The sequence below is a fragment of the Dama dama genome, chromosome 20, assembly GCF_033118175.1.
Source record: "Dama dama isolate Ldn47 chromosome 20, ASM3311817v1, whole genome shotgun sequence".
NCBI lineage: Eukaryota > Metazoa > Chordata > Mammalia > Artiodactyla > Cervidae > Dama > Dama dama.
Genome location: NC_083700.1, coordinates 22,475,939 through 22,499,757, shown reverse-complemented (window position 1 = coordinate 22,499,757; position 23,819 = coordinate 22,475,939). Strand labels below are relative to the sequence as shown.

General features: G+C 46.2%; 2 protein-coding genes across 4 annotated transcripts; one reads left to right on the top strand and one right to left on the bottom strand.

The window, feature by feature from the left end:
- Nucleotides 1-405: 405 nt before the first annotated feature.
- Nucleotides 406-4,563, bottom strand: ANKRD34A (ankyrin repeat domain 34A). Of its 2 annotated transcripts, XM_061120958.1 has the most exons (4): nt 4,534-4,563; nt 3,751-3,900; nt 3,366-3,497; nt 406-2,816 (listed from the first exon to the last, which is right to left on the bottom strand). In XM_061120958.1, exon 4 carries the CDS (start codon nt 2,698-2,700, stop codon nt 1,210-1,212), a length of 1,491 nt encoding a protein of 496 aa, XP_060976941.1. In that variant the 5' UTR covers nt 2,701-2,816; nt 3,366-3,497; nt 3,751-3,900; nt 4,534-4,563; the 3' UTR covers nt 406-1,209. The 2 variants fall into 2 exon arrangements, with proteins under 2 accessions (XP_060976941.1, XP_060976942.1); XM_061120959.1 differs by lacking the exons at nt 3,366-3,497; nt 3,751-3,900; nt 4,534-4,563 and adding an exon at nt 3,199-3,239.
- On the top strand, nt 2,381-17,528 carry POLR3GL (RNA polymerase III subunit GL). Of its 2 annotated transcripts, none has more exons than XM_061120961.1 (8): nt 2,381-2,514; nt 14,226-14,393; nt 14,731-14,860; nt 15,702-15,770; nt 16,100-16,156; nt 16,393-16,466; nt 16,596-16,709; nt 17,024-17,528. In XM_061120961.1, the coding sequence occupies exons 2-8, from the start codon at nt 14,268-14,270 to the stop codon at nt 17,108-17,110; spliced, it is 657 nt and encodes a 218-aa protein (XP_060976944.1). In that variant the 5' UTR covers nt 2,381-2,514; nt 14,226-14,267; the 3' UTR covers nt 17,111-17,528. The 2 variants fall into 2 exon arrangements, with proteins under 2 accessions (XP_060976944.1, XP_060976943.1); XM_061120960.1 differs by lacking the exon at nt 2,381-2,514 and adding an exon at nt 5,683-5,835.
- Nucleotides 17,529-23,819: the final 6,291 nt, after the last annotated feature.

Sequence of the window (23,819 nt, the reverse complement as noted above, 5' to 3'; positions counted from 1 at the left end):
ATGAAAGTTAGCCCCCCACCAAGGAAAACCTGAGTGGTCAAGAAGCAGGAAGCTTGAAAGAGGGACAGTTAATCTACTGTAATATAGCTGCTGATGGTGGAGGGGGCAGATTCTTTGTAGGAATCTTAAAGAATTTAAAGATGGGCATGGGGAGACTGAGGGAAATGAAAACCTATCAGAGGCCTTAAAATCTTCAAGACATGGGACACTTGCCTCTTCTTCTACAACCACAGTTGGTTTCCTGGAAAGAAGGTGGATGGAGCCTTGAAGAAACCCTCGATCTTTATAGCTACAGTTAGTATCACCCTCCCTCCCTAGTCCTCATCCCCCCACACCCTCCACCCCCAGCAGAAGCGACAAAACAGAGACTTCTGAACACATTTATTTGATATATCAAGTGGAGAGAGGAATGATTTAAGGTTACTCCCCATGTCAACCTGTGGGGGTGTTCATAAGCTCAGATGGACAGAAGAGCAGCTTAGAGCCCATGACCCACCTCCTGGGAAAATGAAACAACCTGGTGTATTGGTTAGGGGTATGGGGTGGGAAGAAAAAGCTGGAAGCTGAGAAGTAAAGCTGAGAGCAGGAAGGGCAGCAGCAGAACTGAGGCTGGGGATTGCTGCAGGATATTCCCAAGGGGAGTAAAGAAGCTATCCTGAAGAGTGTTTAGGGCTAGAAGCAGGGTGTGAACAAGGAGCCAGGCCTGGATTGAAAAGCAAGACCTGCAGAATGGGGTGGGATATTCACGAAGACGGTAGCATGTCCAAAATCATGAGCAGGCTGTGTTGCAGGGCATACATGGAAAGCAAGGGATTACTATTGCAGGAGGGCAAAGAGATTGGAGATTACCCATAAGTAGGGGCTCCCTAATGCTTCTGAACAAATGCAAGTTGAGTTTGGGACCCTTTGGGGGCCCTAGCACAAGTGGTCCTGTGTGTGCTGTGCCCATGGGCACGAGAAATTCCCATATGCACTGTGAAGTGACGAGGGCATGAATGCATGAGTCTATATGCCCAATAAATAGAGTACTTACCCTTCCCTGCAAATACGAGTACTGTGCTTGTGGACACATGTTTACCCATGTATGTGTGCCTCGTGCCCATGAGCACATGCAAGAGACCTCTATATCCATAGTGTGTGTGTGTGAACTGGTTTTTCCACCCGTCCCAAGGTCCTGATCCCCACCCGCCTTGGCTCCTCTCACTCCTCTCAGCGCCCAGGCTCCCCTGGCCCGCCTAGACTCTGGAATCCCCCTAGCAGGCGGATCTGCTCAGTCTGCATGGAGTGGCGTCTCACCAACTTGCGCTTGGTCCTGGGAGAGCCTGGCGCCCCCGCCTGGGGAGGAGCGGGCAGCGAAGGCGCCCGACCTCCGGGTTGGGGGCGAATGTCGGGGATGGGAGGATGGGGGCTGACATTGAGCGGGGGCAGGAAACCTGGCCGCGTTTGCGCGATGTGGTCCAGAAGCAACGTCCCCGAGCCCCTCCGCTCCAGCAACCCGGGACTCCGCCTCCGCCCGCTCAGCGGAGATACAGCCCCAGGAAGACTCTCCTGGGACTGGCGCGGGGAGGAAACCGAGCCGGCTGGAGGGAGGGTCAGCGGGGAGGCGCTGTATCTGCGGCGCTCCAGGGACGGGCGGCTGCACTCGGGCGAGTCGGGGCAAAGATTTCCGGGAGTATCGAGCTCCACCGACTCCATGCGGCTCAGTTTCTGCCTCAGCCCTGAAGAGGGGCCAGACTCCTGAGCTTCCGGCGCTGTGTTTCTGCGAGAGAGAGGACCCCCACCCGTCACTTTCTCCGCCCACGGGGGCGGGTCCTCTGGGCCTTCGGTGCTGTGACGTCGGGAAAGACGCGGTCGACCTGTCAGGGTCAGGCCGTTGAATTCGGCGGTCAGGCGCTCGACCCCCGGCCTCCCTTCTGCAGGCGGGAGCGGTTGAGGAGGGGCCACTAGGCCCCAGGGCTCGGAGTTGAGCCTTTTGAGGGGTTTTGGAGGATGGCGGGGTGGTTTTGGGAGTGGCTCGGAAGGGGAGGGGTCATCGGGGGGCTTAGGAAGAGGGAATTCAAATACGTCCCTCTTTTCCTCTTCTTCCTGGGCGCGAGGGGATAACAATCCTCGTCCTCCCACTCCTGCAGTCTGCAGTTGGATTTCCGAAGGCGATGTGCAGACCCCCGGGCTAGAAGGAGTGGGAGCGGGGTCCTCCACCCCCGGGGACGGTGGGGAATTGAGATACTGGCGTGTCTTCTTGGTGCCGGAGGGCGAGGTGTCAGTGGTAATGATGATGACCTCCGTGCCCTTGGCCTTGCAGGCGTCCAGCAGCGTGGCAAGGGTCTCGCGATCCCCGCGGTCCAGGGCGTGGACAAGTGCCGAGGCGCCGGCGTGATCTCGGACTGAGGGGTCCGCGCCATGGGCAAGGAGCAGGGAGGCCACCGCGGCGCCCCCGCCGCCTGCGCAAGCGTGCATGAGCGCCGTGCGCCCTAGGCGATCTGCGATGTTGGGGTCCGCGCCTTGCTCCAGAAGGTAGCGTACCATGCGTGCCTTGTTCTGGGGGTCGTCGTACCGGGCCCGACAGGCCGCCATTAGCGCAGTCTCCCCTTGAGCATCACCCTCATTCACGTAGGCGCCCCCCTCCAGAAGCAAACGGGCCAAGCGTAGCTTACCCTGACCCACGGCCCGAAGAAGAGCGTGGCCCTCGGTGTGCAGCATAGCTGCCGCTGGGGAGAAAGCACCGTTGGAGCCGGGATTGGGACCTGCCGAGGACGCCTAGGGGGGTGAGGGTGGTGGCTGGCAGAGGCCTGCAGGCTCAGTGGCGAAACCAATCCCTGCAAAAAAGAGAAAGATCTTATTTATTGATTCAGGCAGGGAAACTGAGGCACAGGTGGAAGGACCCGCGTGGGATGGGGGAGATCTCCACGGCATGGCACATAGTCCTTCTAACTCATGCCTCTGAGCCGCCCCCATCACCCCAGCGCATGCCTGAGGAGATGAGAAGGGTGCACCCGCACTGAAGGACGAGCGCGCGTGCAAACGCGTACGTGCACGCGCAGGGATATCCGCACCCCCACCCTCACCCCACGGCTTATCAGACCTTTCCAGCATCCCCCTTTTCTTATCCGCACTTGGAATCCCCCTTTCTAGGATGTTGAACGCCACCCACCCACACACATGCACCCATACATTCACACACACAGTCCCATTCCTAACCTCTTTTAGGTTGCCACAGCCCCACAGACTGAATGGGGGGAGGGAGGCAGCTTGCGTTTGGGACCTAAAACGGGTGGGGGGGAGAATTGGGGGGTTCTTTTGCCCCTGCTATATACCCCATCACTCCTTGTTCTTTCCCCTCCCAGGTTGTGCACCCAAATAGATACCTGTAAGTCCGCAGAATCTCCTCCCGGCCAGGGCTGAGGCCAGGGCCACGGGGCAGCTGGGGTGGCGGAGCCGGGTTCCTGGGGGCCCACATGGCGTGGGGGTGGGCACTCGGATTCCCTTGGTGTCAGTATCTGCGCCCGGGCACAGAATCCTGGTCCCTCCTCCCGGTGCGCCCCGGGCACAGCGCCGGCTCCGGAGGAGAGAAGCTTGGGGGGGGGGGGGGGGGGCGGGGGGGCGGAGCTATGCCTCGCTATTTATAGCCTAGTCTCTGCGGGTGGGGGCGTCGGGCACCAAACCATTACCCCACCCATGCACACATAAACCCTCAAAAGCTAGAGGCTCCAATCCTGACTTCCCTTTCTTAGCCCCTCAGTCACAACAAACCTAAATGTTCCTTAAGAGACTCCTCCGCGACCCAGACTGGGACCATCCCAATTCTTCGTCTAGCTTCAACAGATCCCCATTCTCCGCTCTTCGTGCGTTGATGCGCGCCTGTGCACCAGGTCTGACCTGCCACATGCGGTACATGGTACACTACACAGAAAGGTGGAGAGAGAGGCGATGGGATCCACAGCTGGAGTCCTTACTGTACAGAGGGAGGCAAGAGATCTGGCTGCCTTCTCCTAGTTAAAATGTCAGAGGGAGCTGGAGTCAGATACAGCGATACATCTTCATTCCACCTCCCAGCAACCGGAACATGCATCACAAATAAATTTGAACCTCAACTCCCTTATACAGACTTCTTAGATAAGTATGCAGAGGTTGGGGTCATTTTTAGATACTGCAAGGGGTTATTCCCAGATACCTCCTCCCCATATTTTTGGAGGGATGGGAGGAAGAGAGAGAGAAAAGGGGCAGAGAAGAGTGAACCTTGTAACACATTCTCTCTCATTGCATCTATTTATTCTCGGCCTTGCTTAGACTCATTTTCCCATCTTGTTTGAAGGTCTCTGAATCGTTCATTAAAGTCTTTCTCCCTATCTGTAGCAGTCGGTTTCTCTCAGTGTCTATCTCTGCCTCTCCTCACCACCTGCCCTGTCTCCATGGTTACCATAGCTTCCATCTGCATATTTTAGGAATGAGTTTGTGTCCAGCTGGAAGGCATCAGGGGAAGTGGGGGGGGGGGGGGTGGTGAGGAAAAAAATCCTAAGGATTTGGAAAACTCACCTGAGATAATTCAGAGGCTGGAGGCCACCAGACACAAGATATAATATTCCTGAAGAAGGGGGAGAGAGAAATATTTGCAGGGAAGCTACCCATTTTTACTAGGTACCATGTTTCGATTCCTGGGTCTGGAAGATCCCCTGGAGAAGGAAATGGCAACCCACCCCTGTATTCTTGCCTGGAGAATCCCATGAACAGAAGAGCCTGGCAGGGTGCAATCCACAGGGTCACAAAGAGTTGGACACACCTGAAGCAACTTAGCATGCACACACCATTTACTGAAAACCAACTATGTGCCAATTATGTAAGTACTTTACACACATTATCTCCAATCCTCACAACAATGCTATAAGGTAGGAATTATTTTCTTGTTATAAAGAAGCTGTAACTTTAGTAAAGTTAAGCAGTTCTCCAAAGCCTCACAGTTCCGTTTCTGTCCTATTCCCAAGGCTGGGTGCTTGCCACTCCACCAACAGCCTTCCCAGTCCAGAGGCTTCACTCCCAGGGCCATTTTCTATGACCTCAGGGTTATTCTTGACTAACTTCTAGATTCTATCTCTACTCAGATCTCTTTCCCATTGTTTCTGTTTTTTTGTGAAAGTGGGACCCCTCCTCCCAACCCCACCCTCTTTAACCAAAGGCTAGGAGGAGCTGGAAGGAGGTCGAAATGCAGTAAACACTGGACTCCTGCCCTATCTCCCCAACTCTAGTTATCTGATTTCCTAATCCTTCCTTTCCCAAAGCCTCTTTCCATCTTCTCACAGACATGGCAGCAACCGACAGGAAAACATTTTTCTAGAAAAGAAATACTCATGGGTGGTGCTGGAGGGAAGCAGCGCAGAACTGAAGGGAAGACTGGAGGAATGAAGGAGAGGCCAAGTGTGAAGCCACAAAAAGAATGATCCTTAAGGGAGCAGGTTTCACAGAGTTTTATTTCTCTGTGGAAGCTCTTTCTATAGAGTCCCTCGGTGAAATCTAAGGATCAGCTTCCCTCTGTGAACCGTCGCCAGGCCAAGCGGTCCTCCATCTGAGATGAGGTCTGAAATGACTGACCCCCCTGGTTGGTTCTGCAACCCCATCTTTCTACTCACTCGGCTTGTCTAGCCTGAGTTCCGGCTAACTCCCTCCCTCCCTTCCCTTCCTCAGCTTCAAGTGGGCGGGCCTCCTCGGCTTCCCCTAGATTGGCTGGGAAAACTCACCAATGGGGAGCTCTGGGAGGCGGACCTAGAACGCCACCAGCTTGAGGAAGACAAGCAAATTTCAAGTTGGCCGCGGCGTGTTTTCCGCCTGGGGGAGGGGCAGCAGGTAAGGCCCCGACTTGGTGGCTCTGACCTGGTGCCATCCCGCACCTCCCGATCTAGTTCACCGGGGACCAGCTGCTAGCTAGAGAGACAACGCTTTCCGGCAGCCTGTTGGATCTGACCCCTTCTACTTCCCCACCCTCTCCCTGTGGTCTCGCTTTGCTGTGTTGATTATACAGTGGAGAACCGTAGTTTTCCTTCGCGCAAAGGGGAGATATATTAAAGGAGAAAGTGGAAGACTCTGTCTGGTACCTCTGAGTCTTTACTATGAACCAGCTTCCCCTAAATCTATTAGTATTAAGAGCTTGACAGACTCCCGTTGTCTATCAAAACTCTGATGAAATATTACCTCCTACCTGTAGCTTTCCTGGACCAATTTTTTTTTTTTTTTTCAGGATTAATTGTTCCCCAGTCTGACAATACCATTTTATGCGTACTTTTACTGGAGCCCTTACTGCCTGCTCCCTCTTCAACGTTTCTATTCTACTTAGAATATAAAGTTTTGTAGGGCAAGTTCTAGGATTTAATACAATGCAATGTATTATGTATTAAATGCACAGTGCCCAGTAAAAGTTAATTGGACGGAATTGATTGGAAAGGAAGAATTTAAACTTCTGATGTAATTAGGGAGCAATTAATAAAACACAAAGTAAAATACAATACAGTATATCATTATGACCTCTTAAGTTGGTGATTCATAGTGTAATTGCTCCCAAAGTCCAGAGAAGGGTGAAAGCTAAGAGGACTGGGATGGTGAAGGGAGCCTTTAGGAATCACAAGGTCTCAAGTTTGGAATAGACCTTAGGAGTCATGTATTCATTCTTTCAGCATACATTTATTGAGCATCTACTATATGTCAGACATAATGCCGGAGAATGGCGATCATAGTGAATCCTTTACTTTAGATATGCATCTTTCCTCTGATAAACCATATTTAGTAAATTATTATTCAGCTTCTGTTTAAACTTTTTAGTAAGAGAACTTCCTATCTCACTTTGCTCTGCAATCAATATCCAACAAATACAACAAGAAATATATGGCTCAACAAAATGTATTCCACATTTTCACTGTAAAAGAGACAGAACTGTCCTAATGGTAACATTCTTAAAGATAAAGAAAATCATCTCTATGTTTTCTGTTTATAGAAGTAATATACATTTATCCTAGAAAACCATAAAATGTCTATTATATCATGACAATGATATAGTTATCATTTTAATATATATCCCTTCAATTTATTTCCTGCATGTATACATATGTATATATATGTGTTTTTTGTATATATTACACACATAGGGATATACAACAAATACAACCTTTTATCATGCTTTCTCCACTTTACATCATATTGTGAACATTTTTCTGCCTTTAAATATTATTTGAAATTTTTATTATGTCTACATAATAGTCTAAGATGGATATTTGATTTTTTTTAACCCTTCATATTTTAAAAAATAAAGCCCACTTATTGAAGTTGGTCATTAGGTCTTTTTTTTGTTTAAGATTTATTTATTTATTGGCAGTGGTGGGTCTTCGTTGCTTCAAGTAGACTTTCTCTAGTTGTGTCTAGTTATGGCAAATGGGGGCTGCTCTTTGTTGCGGTGTGCGGGCTTCTCATTGCGGTGGCTTCTCCTGTTGAGGAGCACAGGCTCTAAGCGCATGGGCTTCAGAAGTTGCAATGCATGGGCTCAGTAGTTGCAGCAGATGGGCTTAGTTGCTCCATGGCATGTGGGATCTTCCAGGACCAGAGACTGAACCAGTGTCCTTTGTGTTGCAAGGCAGATTCTTAACCACTGGACCACTGAGGAAGCCCCTGCTGCTGCTGCTGCTGCTGCTGCTGCTGCTGCTGCTGCTGCTGCTGCTAAATCGCTTCAGTCGTGTCCGAACGTGTGTGACCCCATAGACAGCAGCCCAGCAGGCTCCTCTGTCCCTGGGATTCTCCAGGCAAGAACACTGGAGTGGGTTGCCATTTCCTTCTCCAATGCATGCATGCTAAGTCGCTTCAGTCGTGTCTGACTCTTAGCGACCCCATGGACAGCAGCCCACCAGGCCCCTCTGTCCACGGGATTCTCCAGGCAAGAATACTGGAGTGGGTTGCCATTTCCTTCTCCAGTGAGGAAGCCCCAACCATTCATTTTTTGTTGGACTATTTAGGTTATTTCAGAATTTGTGCTACCATGGATAGCTCTTTGGTAAACATGATTTTATATCTCTGACTATGTATCTGATGATTTCTTTGGATAAGTTTTAAAAGTGGGATTACTGGATTAAGGATATTAACTTCTAAAAGGCTGTAGATTCAAAGAGTCAAATTGTTCACCCAAAATATTGTATTTATAATTCTTCCAGTGAGGTATGAGAGTGTCCACTTCAAAAAAACTCATGGAAGCCTGATTAATTTTTAAATCTTTGCCAATTCTATAGATAAAAAATGGTTTGACCATTCTTGTTAATTGCCTATTCATGTTCTTTGCATATTTATCCTATTGGGATGATTTTTCTTTATTTCCATGAGTTCTAATATAGTAAGAGTGTTAACTCTCTGTCTTATTTATTACAAATATAGCAAATTCTAAACATTAGAGTGCTCCAAGCCTCAGTCCCTGGATCTCTTCTTTTCTCTCTTCACATCCACTCCTTTAGGAATCTCTTCCCAGTCTCATGACTTGAAACATCTGTATATTGAGACCTCCATTAGAATGTAAGCTCCTTTTAAACTCCATGGGTGCAGCAGTTTTTTGTCCATTTTACTCACTGCTACATCCCTAGTATTTGAAACAGTGCCTGACATTGAATAAGAATTCAGTAAATATTTGTTGAATGAATTAAGATGGTTTTTTATTATTATCTCCATTTTACAGATAAGGAAACATCAACCCTCCCTACTGTTCACTCTTGCCCTCCCCTTCCCCCACAAACAACAGGATCTCACATATATTATACTCATTCCCAACTGTGCCGAACTGTGTAATGTAGTAGAAGTTATTAAGAAGCAGTTTAAAAAAAAAAATACAGAAAAGCAATAACATCAAATTTAAGAAAGGCTTTTTAGTAACTTCTACCATATTAAAACAGTTATGGCACAGTTGGGAATGAGTATAACACATGTGGGATGTTGTTTGTGGGGGAAGGAGAATGCGTGATATTTATGGAGGGGCAGTTTGGGACCAGATTATAGGAAACCTTGAACATCTTCAAGAATCACAATCACTTCATCACAATCTTAAATAGAAGAGCCTTGTAGATTCCTGAGCTGGGTACAGATGGATGGTTTACAGTTTCCTAACCACCAGTTTAGTGCCTTAATTAAATAAAAATTTGTCTTCTTTTTACCCCACATTTCTTGAGGGCCACTTGGTCAGTATGTGGAAATGGAGTTAGATTTGTCTAACCTCAAAGCTCATGACCTTTTCTTAACTCCTCACTGCTTTGCAATCAAAACAGCTCCTGTCTCCACTGATAGAACTGTGTCTATCAGGTGGAGGGACACCTAAGCTGGCTAGTTAAAAGTGTTTTCCCTTGAAAGGGCCTGAAAACACAATGGCAAATTCTTACTCCCTCTCTCACATCGATAAGACAGGATCTCTCACCTAACGTGTTCTTTAAATCAGATCACAGTTTAATCTGTTAACTAACAGCCGTGTTTTGTTTGTTTATTACTTCTTATTGGACTTTACAATGTGTTCGTTTCTGCCATACAGCACAGTCAATCAGGTGTATGTACACATATATCCTCTCTTTTTTAGATTTCCCTCCCATTTAGATCACCATAGAGCCCTGAGTAAAGTTCCCTGTGGGGTGCAGTAGGTTCTTATTGGTTATCTATTGTATACATAGTATCAATAGTGTATATATGTTGATCCCAGCCTCCCAATTCATCCCACCCACCCTCTTACCCCTTGGTATCCATGTTTGTCTTCTATGTCTGTCTCTATTTTTGCTTTGCAAAAAAGATCATCTACACCATTTTTCTAGATTCCACATGTATGTGTTAATATATGATATTGATTTTTCTCTTTCTGACTTACTTCACTCTGTATGTCAGTTTCTAGGTCCATCCAAGTCTCTGCAAATGGCAGAATTTCATTCCTTTTTATGGCTGAGTAATATTCCATTGTATTATATTATATGGATCACTCCGTCTTTATCCGTTTATCTGTCGATGTACATTTAGATTGCTTCTATATCATGGCTATTGCAAAAAGTGCTGCAGTGAACATTGGGGTGCATGTATCTTTTTGAATTATGGTTTTCTCCAAGTATGTGCCTAGGAGTGAGATTTCTGGGTCATATGGTAGTTCTAATTTTAGTTTTTAAAGGAATCTTCATCCTGTTCCCCATCGTGTCTGAACCAGTTTACATTCCCCCCAACTTTTGTAAGAGGGTTCCCTTTTCTCCGCACCCTCTCCAGCATTTATTGTTTGCAGACTTTTTGATGATGGCCATTCTGACTAACGTGAGGTGATACCTCATTAACAGCTGTCTTTTCCTCACATTTTTCATGTCAGTTGGACTTGAAGCTTTCCAAATTTCTTAAGCAAACATTCCCCTACCCTCTCCTTCCTGCTACATATTGTTAATCTCATCTACTATTCAGGTACTATATTTTTAATTTTCTAATGAATGTTTTCCTCTTATTATAAAAGCAATACCTTTTTGGTACAGAGGAAAAACAACGCTTAAAATACACATTACCAAAAAATCTCCAAAACCCATCACCTTGAATTAACCAATGTTAATTCTTGCTGTATACCCTTTAAGTACAACTTTTCTGTAAAGCAATTATCCTTCAATAAAAAATAAATTAATTTTTAAAAAAAGAACAACTTTTTTTTTTTTAAGAACAACTTTTTTACTTGTATGTGTGGGTGTGTGTAAGTTTGACAAAATAGATTACCTTGAATATATTTTTAAATCTTTTTTTTCCCTGACTAATCTTTTATGGAGTGCATTTTGTTGAGTCATGTATTTCTTGTTTTATTTGTTGGATTTTGATTAAAGAACAAATATCCAAAAATGGAATGACTTGTAAAGTGAGATAAAAAGATTTGCTAAAAAAGTTTATATTGAAGCTGGATAACAGTTTACTAGATATGGTTTATCAAAGGAAAGCTGAATGTCTAAAGTAAAGGATTCACCATGATCTCCATTGTCTAGCATGTCTGGCTTATATTGGTGATGGTTGTGGTTTAGTTGCTAAGTCGTGTCTGACTCTTGCGACCCCATGGACTGTAGCCTGCCAGGCTCCTCTGTCCATGGGATTCTCCAGGCAAGAATACAGGAGTGGGTTACCAATTTCTTTCTCCAGGGGATCTTCCTGACCCGGGAATCAAACCTGGGTCTCCTGCATTGTAGGCAAATTCTTTACCAACTGAGCTATAAGTTATAGTAGATTACAGTAGATGCTCAATAAATATTTGTTGAAAGAAAGAAAGGAAACATGATTTCTAAGGTCTGATCCAAACTTGGGACCTTGTGATTCCCAAAGCCTCCCCTCACCATCCCAGTCCTCTTAGCTTTCTCTCTTCTCTGGACTGTGGGAACAATTATATTATGAACCACTAATTTGAAAGGTCATGATTATGTATTATATTGTCTTTTATTGTTCCATAACTAACATGTTATTAGTATGTACGCTTATATGATGTGATGAAAACGTCACTTTATCTTGTTGTTCATCCTCCTCCAAATCTACAACCCCAGTCTAATCAAGAGAAAAACCTCAGAAAAATTCCAATAGAGGAACATCCTATAATATATTTGACCAGTAATCTTTAATAAAACTGTCAGGGTAATGAAAAACAAGGAAGGTCAGAGAACTGTGAATTTTGAATTGATACTCATGTTTCTTTCTTTATTAATGGATTTTATTTCTTAAAACACTTTGCGATTTACAGAAAAACTGAGCAGATAGTACAAAAAGTTTCCATACACCCTGGCACCAGTTTCCCCTATTATTAACATCATATATTAATATGGTATATTTGTTATAATTAATGAATAAATATTGATACATTGTAATTATGTAAAGTCTGTATTTGATTTGGAGTTCCTTAGTTTTACCTAATGCTCTTTTTCTGTTCCAGGATCCTGTCCAGGATACCACATTACATTTAGTTATCATGGCCTTATTATGTCTATATATATAGACACATATATATGCACAAACTGTGTATATAATACAGAAATGGAATTGAAAGGATACATATGCAAATATTTGTAATGATTATTAGTACATCATGGTTAGTAGATATTTTTCTTTATACCTCATTTGTATCTTTTCAGGTTTTCTAGAATAAATTTACACTACTACTGTAGTTAGAAAACAAAAGGAATGTTGTTTTTTGTTTTTTTTTTAAGAATGCTACCACTAGGACAGCTCTCTCTTTTACAATGGAAGTGTGAACTTTTCTTGTTTTTGATGACCTTGACAGTTTTGAAGGGTACTGGTCACGTATATTATAGGATGCTTCTCCGTTGGAATTTGTCTGCGTTTTCTCTCCTCTTTACAGACTGGGGTATCAGTTTAGGGGAGGAAGATATCACATCTGCTAGTGGTAAAGGATCTGCCTGCCAATGCAGGAGACGCTAGGGACACAGATTCATCTCTGGATCAGGAAGATCCCCTAGAGAAGGAATGGCAGCCCACTCCTGTATTCTTGCCTGGAAAATTCCATGGCCAGAGGAGGCTGGTGAGCCACAAAGAGTTGGACATGACTGAGCACACAAGGGCACATACTCATGATATGATTTAAAGTTGTTCATGTTGACCTTGGTCACCTGACTTGACTGAAGTAATGCTTGTCCAATTTCTATACTGTAAAGTTACCCTCCCCCCCCACCTTTCCAAATTGTTTTGGACAAAATTCCCTATGCACAGGCCATACTTAAGCAGTGAGGAATTACACTCTCCCCTTTTAGGGTGGAAGCCCTGGTGGCTCAGATGGTAAAGCATCTGCCTGCAATGCAGGAGACCTAGGTTTGATCGCTGGGTCAGGAAGATCCCCTGGAGAAGGGATTGGCAACCTACTCCAGTATTCTTGCCTGGAGAATTCCACAGACAGAGGAGCCTGGTGGGCTACAGTTCGAGGGGTTTTAAAGAGTCAGGCACAACTAAATGACTAATGCTTTCTTTCTACATAATTTATTTGGAATTCGGTATATGGGATTTTTTTTCTCTCCCGTGTATTAATTTGTTCAAATGTTTATTTATATCAGTACAGTCTGTTGGCTATTTATTTTATACTTTGATATTACATTCCAATACTACTTTATTTTATGGTTCCACTTGTTCAGGCTTTGGCTGTTGGGAGCTCTTTCATTTGCCTCTTAGGTACCTTTGACAGAGCCCCATCAATGTGTGTGCTGTTTTTTGAGCACTTTCTTACTTTCTGGCACTATAAGATACTTCAGTCTCATCTTGTGTATTTCCTGCCCCATTGGAGAAGCTGCATTTCTCCAAGAAGACCTGGTTCCTTTGGCTGGAGAGTGGTATGAGAAGCCAAGATCTGGGTGCTAGGTATCTTCCCTGCTACTGCGATATAATTTCTTTCAAGTTTCTTTTTCATTTGGTGACTTTCTTTATTCCCCATCCTATCTGACTGGTTTTTCAAAAATCATGGTAAGAGGCAGAGTTCAGTTACAGTAGCAGGAAGAACTTTCAAATCATCACAGTTGATTACATGGAAGGGGCTGCCTTGGGTGAAGGTGGACACCATCTCTCTAGGAAAATGCCACCAGAAGCTGAATGACTGACAGTTTACAGAAGATAGTACTGTACTGGGAGGATTATTGAGCTAGAAGACTCCATGTGTCCTTCCAGTTCTAAGATTCTGTGTTTCCAAGTGGCGTTTAAAAAGATCTGTTTGAGTGTAATATCTATTCTCACACACACCCCCCACCCCCAACCAATTGACAGTGAGTCTGATGACTCATTTCTGTTCCCTCACAGTGCCTGGCACACTACCTTTTTCATGGTAGATGCTTAATAAATGTTTTCCTGAAATGCACTGCATTAGATTGAATTGGGGCCTAGTTGGGTTTGGAAAGTGAGGGAGAGAAAGAATTCAAAGATCATATGTAGATATGCAGCTGATGATAAACATCCGGTTAACTTGGGAACATAGGGAAATTTTATCCAAGTGTCTAGTCACTTTCCTCCTTGTGCTTCAGTTACACCAGTTACACCATGTTGCAATTATCTGTCCTATTGGGACCATGTCTCATCCCGATTTATATTTTCAGTAATACCTTGCCTGGCACCATGCTTTCTCAAAATTCATTGAGTTAAACTGGCTTTTCAGGTCTCTGGGAGAAACGATTTGAGTGTGTTGTACCTCGCTGGTTTCCTGTCCGTTCTGCTGTACTTTTTCTCTTTGTTTTTGTCTTTATCAGGTTTTTCCCATTGGATGTCTGAATCCCCAGGCCCCCTCCATCATGGCCAGCCGGGGTGGGGGCCGGGGTTGTGGCCGGGGCCAGTTGACCTTCAACGTGGAGGCTGTGGGCATTGGGAAGGGGGATGCTTTGCCCCCACCCACCCTGCAGCCTTCTCCACTCTTCCCTGTGAGTGTCTGCCCCCCTTTCCCAAGACTCCCTTATGTCCTTGACTGACTGTATGTGATCCTGGATTCCTCCTGGGTCATCAAAATCATCCTCATCTGGTCCCTCCCTGTCTCTGTACTTGCAACTTACATGGGATGTTTTCCAGACTAGGAAATGTCTGCCCTTACTTTTTATACTCTGCTCTCCAGCTTTCAAAATGCTGTGTTGCTCCCAGCATTTGCCTTTGGTCCCCTGCTCAGTGGGAGCATTGGATAGAAGTGTGGGGAGAGGAGAGGCCCGCCCAGATTTATACTCCAGCATTTTTTCTCTGAACTGACCATTGCCTCTGCCTTCTTAGCCCTTGGAGTTCCGCCCAGTGCCTCTGCCCTCTGGAGAGGAAGGGGAATATGTCCTGGCCCTGAAGCAGGAGCTTCGAGGGGCCATGCGGCAGCTCCCCTACTTCATCCGGCCTGCTGTCCCCAAGAGAGGTCAGTTGGATGTTCTGAGTGCCTTTCATGAGTAGTGCCCTGTACTTAGCACCACTGGGGCCCCAGAGAGGTCAGAAGAGACACAGAAAGTTCACTGCCTAGTTGGGGAGATCATAGTAATTACCCCTGCATTTGAAATACATTATAGTATCCATGGTTTGTTTTGAGTTTCACAATAGTCTTGGACAGTAAGAGCTTAAGTATTAAGGTGCCCATTTTACAGATATAAATGGGGAGCTGTATTAAAATTTTTTAACAATCTGGATATTGCAGGCACTAACCAGTCGGAAGGAGTTGAGAAGGGTCTCTGAGAAGCCCTGCAAATTAAAATATTAGCCCTTTAGTTTGTGGCTCATGGAGAGGTCACGGAGCCAGGAGGGACTGGAGAAGGGGGCATACTTGGGAGGCCTGGGATAGTGGGTATTTACCAGTTGGTGTGGAAGTATAGTATTTCAGTGTATTGACAACTGGTACTTTCCTCCTAAAGCTCTAGAAGCTGAAGTTCAGACAGTTGAAAGACTTGCCCAAGTTAGTCCCATGAACAAAGAGTAGAGGGAAGACAGAAACCCTATTTTCTTGCTCTAGTACACTTTCCACTGTAACACACTCCCAGTCAATATAGCCATGCCTTGGGGTTAAGAGAGATAGCAAAAACATTGCAATTTGGGGTGGTGAAAAGACAGGTTAAAAGAGTGTTGAAGGTCCTCACTGAAGCTGCCCTCCCTGGGCTCTGGGTTTGGGGTGAGAAAAATGACAATTTCTGAGTTTTGAGAGACCCTCAGGAGGAACCCGAGGGTTCTGATAGGATAAAACTTTGACCCTTGACCTCTGATTCCCTCAGATGTGGAGCGTTACTCAGACAAATATCAGATGTCAGGGCCGATTGACAATGCCATCGATTGGAACCCTGGTAGGTGATGGGCCTTTTCATTGACTTCTCTTCTTTCAAATGCTTGAGCTGCCTCAAGCCACCACCCTATCCACCCTCCTCTGTCCCCAACCTCCACCCTATTCAGGAGGCTTAGATGTGCTCCAGCATACTCACAGACTCTAAAAACCTGGTAAATGTCCCCTACTCCTCTGGAGGTATCCAGACCACAGTTCTGTTCCAAGCAACTTTGACCCAATACTTTCCGTCCTCGCCCTTACCCTGATCATCATCTCTCCTTTAAAAGAGTCACCATTCATAGGAGACCCCAGGCAGGGTCCGACTGATTTTTACATTCCCACTGTTTCTAGATTGGCGACGTCTGCCCCGGGAGCTAAAGATCCGCGTACGGAAGCTACAGAAGGAACGTGAGTGTATCTAGAAAAAGAAGGGAAAGTAGAGATTTCTTTCATCAACTGGAGGGCCAAGGCTGTGGGTGGTCTTGCCTGTTCTTCCAATGCCTACCTACCCCATCTACCCAGTATGGCTGCTGGGTGCCCTAGTGGCCACGTGAGGGCAGCAAAGTGACATGGTCTACGCAAGAGGGTGCCAGAAAGCTAAGAAGTTTGCTCTCTCATGGTTCACTTTGTGATCCTCTCACCAGGGACCACCATTATACTCCCCAAGAGACCCCTTAAGACCACAGAAGATAAGGAGGAAACAATACAGAAACTAGAGGTAAGGAAGAAATGTGAATAGAGGCCATCTGAGCCCCAGATTCATTCCTCTGCTTTGGCCCATGGGTGCCTCAGTTCTTCCCGTCTGTGAGCTGAGTCTGGTTTCTCTTCCTGTTCATCCTCACATAAGACTTTGGAGAAGAAGGAGGAAGAAGTGACTTCAGAGGAAGATGAGGAGAAAGAAGAAGAAGAAGAGAAGGAAGAGGAAGAAGAAGAGGAGTATGATGAAGAAGAACATGAAGAGGTAAAGGGAACCACCTTTCATTCTCAGACCCCGTCTTTTCCACTCATAAGCTCTAGGGATCTCAACTCTGTCCACCAGGGATGTTCTCTTCAGAGGGTTGGAGGGCCAAAGGAGATACTGCCCACAAAGGATAGTACCCTCCACTTTATCTGTCCTTAGGCTCTTCTTAAGAGTGAACCACAGCTTGAAGGGACCTCCCAAGCCTGGAGTGCTGTGAATATGAGGGGAGGAGGCTGGTACCTAGGGAGAGAGGAGAACGCTGAAAGCATGCCTGACCTAACCTTTCTTCCTCCCTTCCTTTTTTTCTATTTCAGGAAACTGATTACATCATGTCATATTTTGACAATGGGGAGGACTTTGGGGGTGACAGTGATGACAATATGGATGAGGCTATATACTGAAGATGGACTCTAAACAATACCCTGGCCCTTCATATCTTTCTTGATTTAGGACAGAGAATAACTGTCCCCTATTATTTCATTTTGTGGACAAGCAAATCCTTTGCTTAGAATCCAGCTAACCTGTTTGGTCCCTGGAGACAGAAATGGAGAGTGACAGTAGATAGCTCTCTTTTCTGCCCTTACCCTCCCTCTCTCCTGTGGTGTGGTATCACCTCTGATATCTTGGGGAAAAGGGCAAAGGACCAGTGTCTCAGTTGTATGAAAGGAAAAAAGGAGGGTCAAAACGAGGACTGGAGTTGTTAGAGCTGAGGTATCTGTATACGTACTCCTAACTATTTTTTATAGTTCTTTCTGGGTGTGAGCGGTTAAGAGGAATAAGGGCAGTTTTACAGTTTCAATAAAATGATTTTTATCTGTCTCTCTGTCCAGGGTGAGGCCTAGTTGGGAGAAGGCCGGAGGAATGAAGGGGATGACTAGTAAACCTTTCTTCTCTCCTAACCTGTTGAGAGTCCAGTGTAACACACTGGGCATTACAGCCTTCCTGTTCTTTGCCCCTTCCCTCCTACCCCCGTGGTGGGACACCTACTCCCAACCTAGCTCTGCCAAGGAACATTCAGGAACTCATTTGCAGGGCTCCACGGAGTGAGCTGTAGACAGCCCATGCCCTGAAGACCAGCTGGCTTCTGAGCTTCTGGTCCTCAGGCAATGGGGACTTGATTGTCTCTGTTCACATGTGTTCATGGGACACAGGCTCTCATGTTCCCACACTTGACCTTGATCTTGTCCTTGTTTACAAGGAATGATTACAGCTATTTTTGTGGAGTCAAGAAAACCAGGTGTGGGGAGGGAGGAGGTGCTGATTGTTCTTTAGCACACTCACTCACCCTCTTCCAGGCCCTGGGAACCTCACTTTGAAGGGTGTGTTGTGAAGAGGGAGCCCACTGAATATCTTAATTCTCCACTTGCAGAAGCTGCTGTGTGGCTGAGTTGCAGTTTCTCTTCTGTGGAATTAGCCTTTCTCTCACTCCCTTGGTGTGGAGGGGGATGGGGTAGGCAGTACTGCTTTACAGGAAATAAGGAGGGTGCGGAGGAAGGGAGTGACTTAGGGACACTCAGCTCTAGGAGGTGCTTTCTCGCCCACACAGTCCTCCCGTTGGGTGAGATCACTTCCCTAGGCTCTGATTGGCTTCTGAGGAAGCCTTGGCCGTACTGATTGGTTCCAGCCACTTGACATGCAACAGTCACGGGCGAGCTGCGTGTCCAGAATAGGGACTGGATAAGGAGGCAGCCACAGAGAGCTGTGGATGCTGTCATAGCGACCTTACTAAACATTTGAAAGCCATAAAGATGGGAGGCGGGAGAAACTTCAAGAAAGTCCCCAGCCATATTTAGGCAGGCAGATTGAATTCCCTGCGGCATTGAGTGATAGAGACTGGCAATCTACTGTTAGATATTTTTGACCCCATTGTGAAGAAGGAACAGGGGCTGTGAGTCCATTGAGGGAAGGCACCTTAAAAGCCAAGTTTGGGTGTGGTAGTTAAGTGTTAGGTAGTCAGTGTGATAGGAAGAAGCAGCCAGGAGAACAGAGAAGGAAACTGAAATAGAGACAGAACATTCCAGAGTTATTGAGCAATTTGTGATGATTGATGTGTTTCCTTTTCTAGTTCTCTGAGGTATTGTGTGAGTGTGTTGGAGGGAGGGGCCAAGGGACCTGTCTCAGGGGTTTTCCATAGATATAGCCTATGATTGTGGCTAGGAAGAAATCAGCAAGAAACAAAAATAAAAGACCCTGGAAAAAATCTCCTTTTGTCTAACTCAGCTGCACATACACACACACCAGACCTTACCTGGTTAACTAGATCTGTGTCTGTAGGGGGCACAGCTGGCCTCTTAATCCCACCTAATGCCAGCGTGTGTACTTAAAAAAAAGAGTGGGAACAAAGAAGAATTCTAGATAAGAGACTGAACACACACCTCTGCCTGCCTCTTTACACGTACATCGTCTTCCCATGAAATAGGGGAAAGGATAAAGGTTAGAGTGGCCTCTGGGGAATCTGTTGTACTGCCTCAGGGACCAAGTGTCAAGAGAGATCAGTCCATTCTTGGACTGTTTTCTATCTGGCCTTCTGTCCTTCCTGGCAGGTGACCTTGCTGAACAAAGCCAGAGACAAGGGACCCAGCAGCTTCCCCAGATTCCGGAACAGTTCCAGGAATGAGCTAGACTGTTTCCATTGACCTTTCCCCTGCTTTCCATAGGCTCTGTTGGGCAGGCTGAAGCTGAAGCCTAGGGCTCAGTACATGGCATGGGTACTGCTAGTACCCATGGGGTACTAGTCATGCTAGTACTAAGGGCTGAGGTCAAGACACTGCTTACAAACACTTAGAGAGGCCCCACACTGTTCTTGCTCAGCCCTGTATTACGTGTTTGCTAGTGCTGAACAGATTGTTACCATGCCCATGACCTAGGATGCTCTGGTCCCAGGGCAAGAATCGTATCCTTCCCTACCCTATGTGCCATAGCCTATTGTTCCCCTCCCGCCTTGGGCTGGAAGCTTGAGATTGGGGTCTGCAGGTTTGGGCTCAGGAACTCAAGTGATTTGAAGGAGTGCTAAGTGGGAGATGCAACATGCAGTTTAGAAGATAGGGAGTGGAAACTGAAGAAAATTAGAGGGTCAAATATTGGATGCCCAGAACACCCATGGTTGAGAAAAGGACACGTATTTTCCTCAATTCATTTTTTAAAGATTTTTAAAAATATGGACCATTTTTTAAAAGTCTTTATTGAATTTGTTACAATATAGCTTCTGTTTTATTTTTTGGCCACCAGGCATCTGAGATCTTAGCTCCCCAATCAGGGATCAAATCCAGCCCCCACTCCCGCCCCTACATTGGAAGGAGAAGTCTTAACCACTGGCCCGCCAGGGAAGTCCCCTCAATTCATTTTTATTGCTGTTGAACTTTGAAAGGAAGGAAGGGTGACTTGTAGGCGTAGGCTAGTTTAAGAACTAAGCCAAGGGGGAAGCTGCCATTTCAACTGGGCAAAGCACTGATTTGTGGTCCTAGTCTCACCATTTCATAGCTTTGTGCCCTTGGGGAAGTCATATCCAGTCTACGAGTCTCAAATTCTTCATGTGTGAAAGCAGAATTTAGACATCCACAAAGAATCTTTCAAGTCGTTGTTGATCCGCTGCAAGAATCCAAATGGTCCTGAGAACAAAGGTGAAGATGTGTCCAACTTTTGCTGAACTCATTCCATCCGCTGGGTTTCCCCACCTCATTTTCAGCTGGACATGCTAAAGATATCTGAGGCATCTAGCAGTCCTTTCCAAGAAACTGCTTCAGCCCAAGTAGCCAGAGGATCAGCAATTCCATTAACTAGCAAGGAAGAAGAGTTCAAGGTCACAACTACCAAGCCAGGACTCAAGGAGGCTCCTAGGGAATTTCTGACTGAGGAAGGGGCCTATGGGGCAGATCTCCTCTATCCCTCTCACATAGCATGTCTGGCCAGAGGATAAAGAGGAGAAATGAGCTAAACAGAAATAGCTCCCTTAGCTAATACAGCCAGAACAGTGGTGACCTCTTCTTCACTGACCTTTCCCCTACTGAGACTTACTTTTTCCCCAAGATCATTTGGGACTAGAAAGCTGGAAATAAGTTCTAGTTTCCTAGAATCACCTCAAAAAGGGCTTTGCCTTATCCCCAACAGGACTTAATTTGCCATTTTGTATTCTGGAGGGAAAGGAGGTTGCCTCTGCAACTCTAATGGGAGTCAGTGGAAAGAGAGTGATCCAACCCTAACTGTAGGACCTGAGAGGCTAAGTGTGAGCAGCCGGGGCACCAAGACTTTTGGGAAAGGAATCCAGGGATTCGTCAACCCAGTCCTGACCAATGCAGGGGGTGGTGTGCCCCAACGACCTCTGACTCTGGGACTGTTCTCCATTCTCAAACTTCTCCTCCTCCTGGGATTCTCAGCTGCGGACTGGGGGTTCCCAAAACTTGGACCCCTGCCTCTCCTTGAATCTTCTCCACCCTGTAATTCCATTTCCCTTAGTATAAAATGTACAAGGAGAAATATCCAATTGTGTCTCTAACATTCTCTGTTACACTCAGGGTGGCATTAATAGTGGACTTCCTTGGTGGCTCAGAAGTACAGAATCTGTCTGCCAACACAGGAGACATGGGTTCAATCCCTGGGTCTAGAAGATCCCCTGGAGAAGGAAATGGCAACCCACTCCAGTGTTCTTACATGGGAAATCCCATGGACAGAGGAGCCCAGTGGACTATAGTCCATGGTTTCGCAAAGAGGTGGACACGACTTAATGACTAAACCACCACCACAACAGCATTCATAGTGCTAGAACAGGAGGGAGGTTAGACCTGTCTTTGCCACCAAAGGAGTGGAGGAAACAAACTTAAGCTGAGTCAGGGACACAGATCTGGGGTATTTCCTATCTTGGAAAGAATAGATGACATCCCATGTAGATGGGGAAAGGAGTCCCAGTGCTCATCCTCCTTATATTCTTCTGTGGCCAGAGAAACAGACATACTAGAGAAGAAATTCCTACTTCTAAGGAGGTCAAGGTAACTCTTTGCCTCATTTTTTCTTGGGCAGGGGTGGTAAGAGGATGTGAAACAAAGATGGGCTCAGTGAGAGCAAGGACAGATGCTGACTAGTCCTTTTCTCAGCCCTCCGCTTCCTGTCTGCAAGCCTCTTCCTTGGCCCCTGGACAATGATTCCTGTATGACCATACTTGGCTGGTCTTGGCCCTTCACCTCTCCCATACTTGGCCCCTGTTTTGACACTAGCTTTTCACCCTGAGCCACCACTCTAACACCTGTCCAGAGCTATCAGGGGTGTCTACAAACTTCTCAGGAGCTGGGCTGGGCTAGGTCAGGAGGGGTGGCTAAGAGCCAGAAAGCAAGCTTGTCCCTCCAACTCATTGTCTTTCAGATTCCTTTCCTCTTCTGCCTCTCTAGCCACATCTTTCTTTCCATGTCTCTTTTTGCCTCATGTCTTTAGCATCGTGCTACTGAAATTAGTTTACCAATGGGTGATATGGTGAATATATTTGGAGCCGCAGACTACACATGGCACATCTTCCAGAATGTCAATTTTACTTTTAAGATTTGGTAGGGGAAGATACACTATTCTTATATGAAAACTACACAAATATATTCTGCCGTGTAAATCAAAACTTGTAGTTTTTAAATATAAAACAGATACTTCAAAGACATTTCTGGCTTGTGACAGGTTACTTTGGATGGTTCTGGAACCCTGGGGGGGGGGGGGGGAATTCAGTCTCCGTAATCTTAGGGGTCCTGCAGAGGAAATACTAGGGAAGCTCTGCTTAGACCAGAGGTAACAACCTAAGACAAACCTTAACACCAGACAAGGGTATAAAGAAGTGAAGCAGGTGAGTGGAATGCAGTAGGGGATGGCGAGAACTGATAAATGTGAGTCTGCTTAACTCTTAGCTCCAGCGGGTTGATGCCACCAAGGAGTGTGGGCTCAGTGTTACCAAAGATGGTTACTTTCTAGGGGGAGCTAGACAGTGGGTTTTACTGACATCTGATTGTTTAGTGTTTGTGCTGTACTTAGTCACTCAGTTGTGTCCCGTCTCTTTGTGACCCCATGAACTGTAGCCCGCCAGGCTCCTCTGTCCCTGGGGATTCTCCAGGCAAGAATACTGGAGTGGGTTGCCATGCCCTCCTCCCGGGTATTTGAAATGTTTACAACCAATTCAAATATTGATATTTAAGAAAAAACTGTAGAAATGTCTAACTACCTGCAAGCTGATTCCACCCATGGGCCCATGGTTTGCTGCCTCTGACCTCTACCAACATTTCTTCTACTTTCCAAAGGTATGTGTGGCCCAAACCTGGCCTTCCAAGACCTCCAATTCTCTTCCCAAGAGCTGGGGGCAGTAAGGTTCATGAGGCTGCAGGAGAGAATGGAGCTCTCCTACAGGACAGTTCAGGAAGTATAACTAAAGAGAAGCCTTTGGGTACCAGTGGCAGGCAACATTTTCTCCAGCAAAGCAAAGGAGCCGTTGGTCACCACCCAACCACCTTTCCCCTGTTCTTCAGGGATATGGAGCTGAAAACATATTGGAATCTGAAACAGAAATCAAAGATTCCTCAGAGTTGGAAGAGGCAAGCACGAAGGATGAAACAGAGAAATGGGAGAACAGGAGACGAAGGAAAGAAGGAAACTGTGAGCCTGGATAGGCGAAGGAGGAAGTTGGAATATAGACAGGTGGACTGGAGAGGGAGGGTTCTTTAGCCACAGAACCATACAAGGAAAACACAGTTCTCACAGTCATGAACACCACCTCTCCTCCCAGCAACTGAAATCCTTCCTCTGTCCATCTATCCAAGAGGTTAAAAATATCTGAGCTGGGTACCCAGCCAGACATTTCCAAGAACCTGTTTACTGACTGTTTGATTGACTTGGAGAGATGATCAGCAGCTCCATCACTCAGCAAGGAATAAGAATGGACCCTGAGTGACATCTCAGGACTCAAAGCCTGTGGGTTTCACAATTACATCCCCATGTTCTGCCTCTCCTCTTCCTTCTCCCATCACTTTATTACCTGAAGATGACCAACCAACTGGTAGTCAGAAAAACTCCAGCCTTCAGAGCCTGTCCATTCTTTTCTCCATACACAACAGGCTCCCTAGGGGCACAGCAGGGTCACACCAAGGGAAG

Bases quoted from the DNA above. Each gene is read 5' to 3' on its own strand.
- ANKRD34A (XM_061120958.1), bottom strand. From the start codon at position 2,700: ATGCTGCACACCGAGGGCCACGCTCTTCTTCGGGCCGTGGGTCAGGGT.
- POLR3GL (XM_061120961.1), top strand. From the start codon at position 14,268: ATGGCCAGCCGGGGTGGGGGCCGGGGTTGTGGCCGGGGCCAGTTGACC. The intron at 14,394-14,730 runs GTGAGTGTCTGC...CTGCCTTCTTAG, and splicing joins AGCCTTCTCCACTCTTCCCT to CCCTTGGAGTTCCGCCCAGT. The intron at 16,710-17,023 runs GTAAAGGGAACC...TTTCTATTTCAG, and splicing joins ATGAAGAAGAACATGAAGAG to GAAACTGATTACATCATGTC.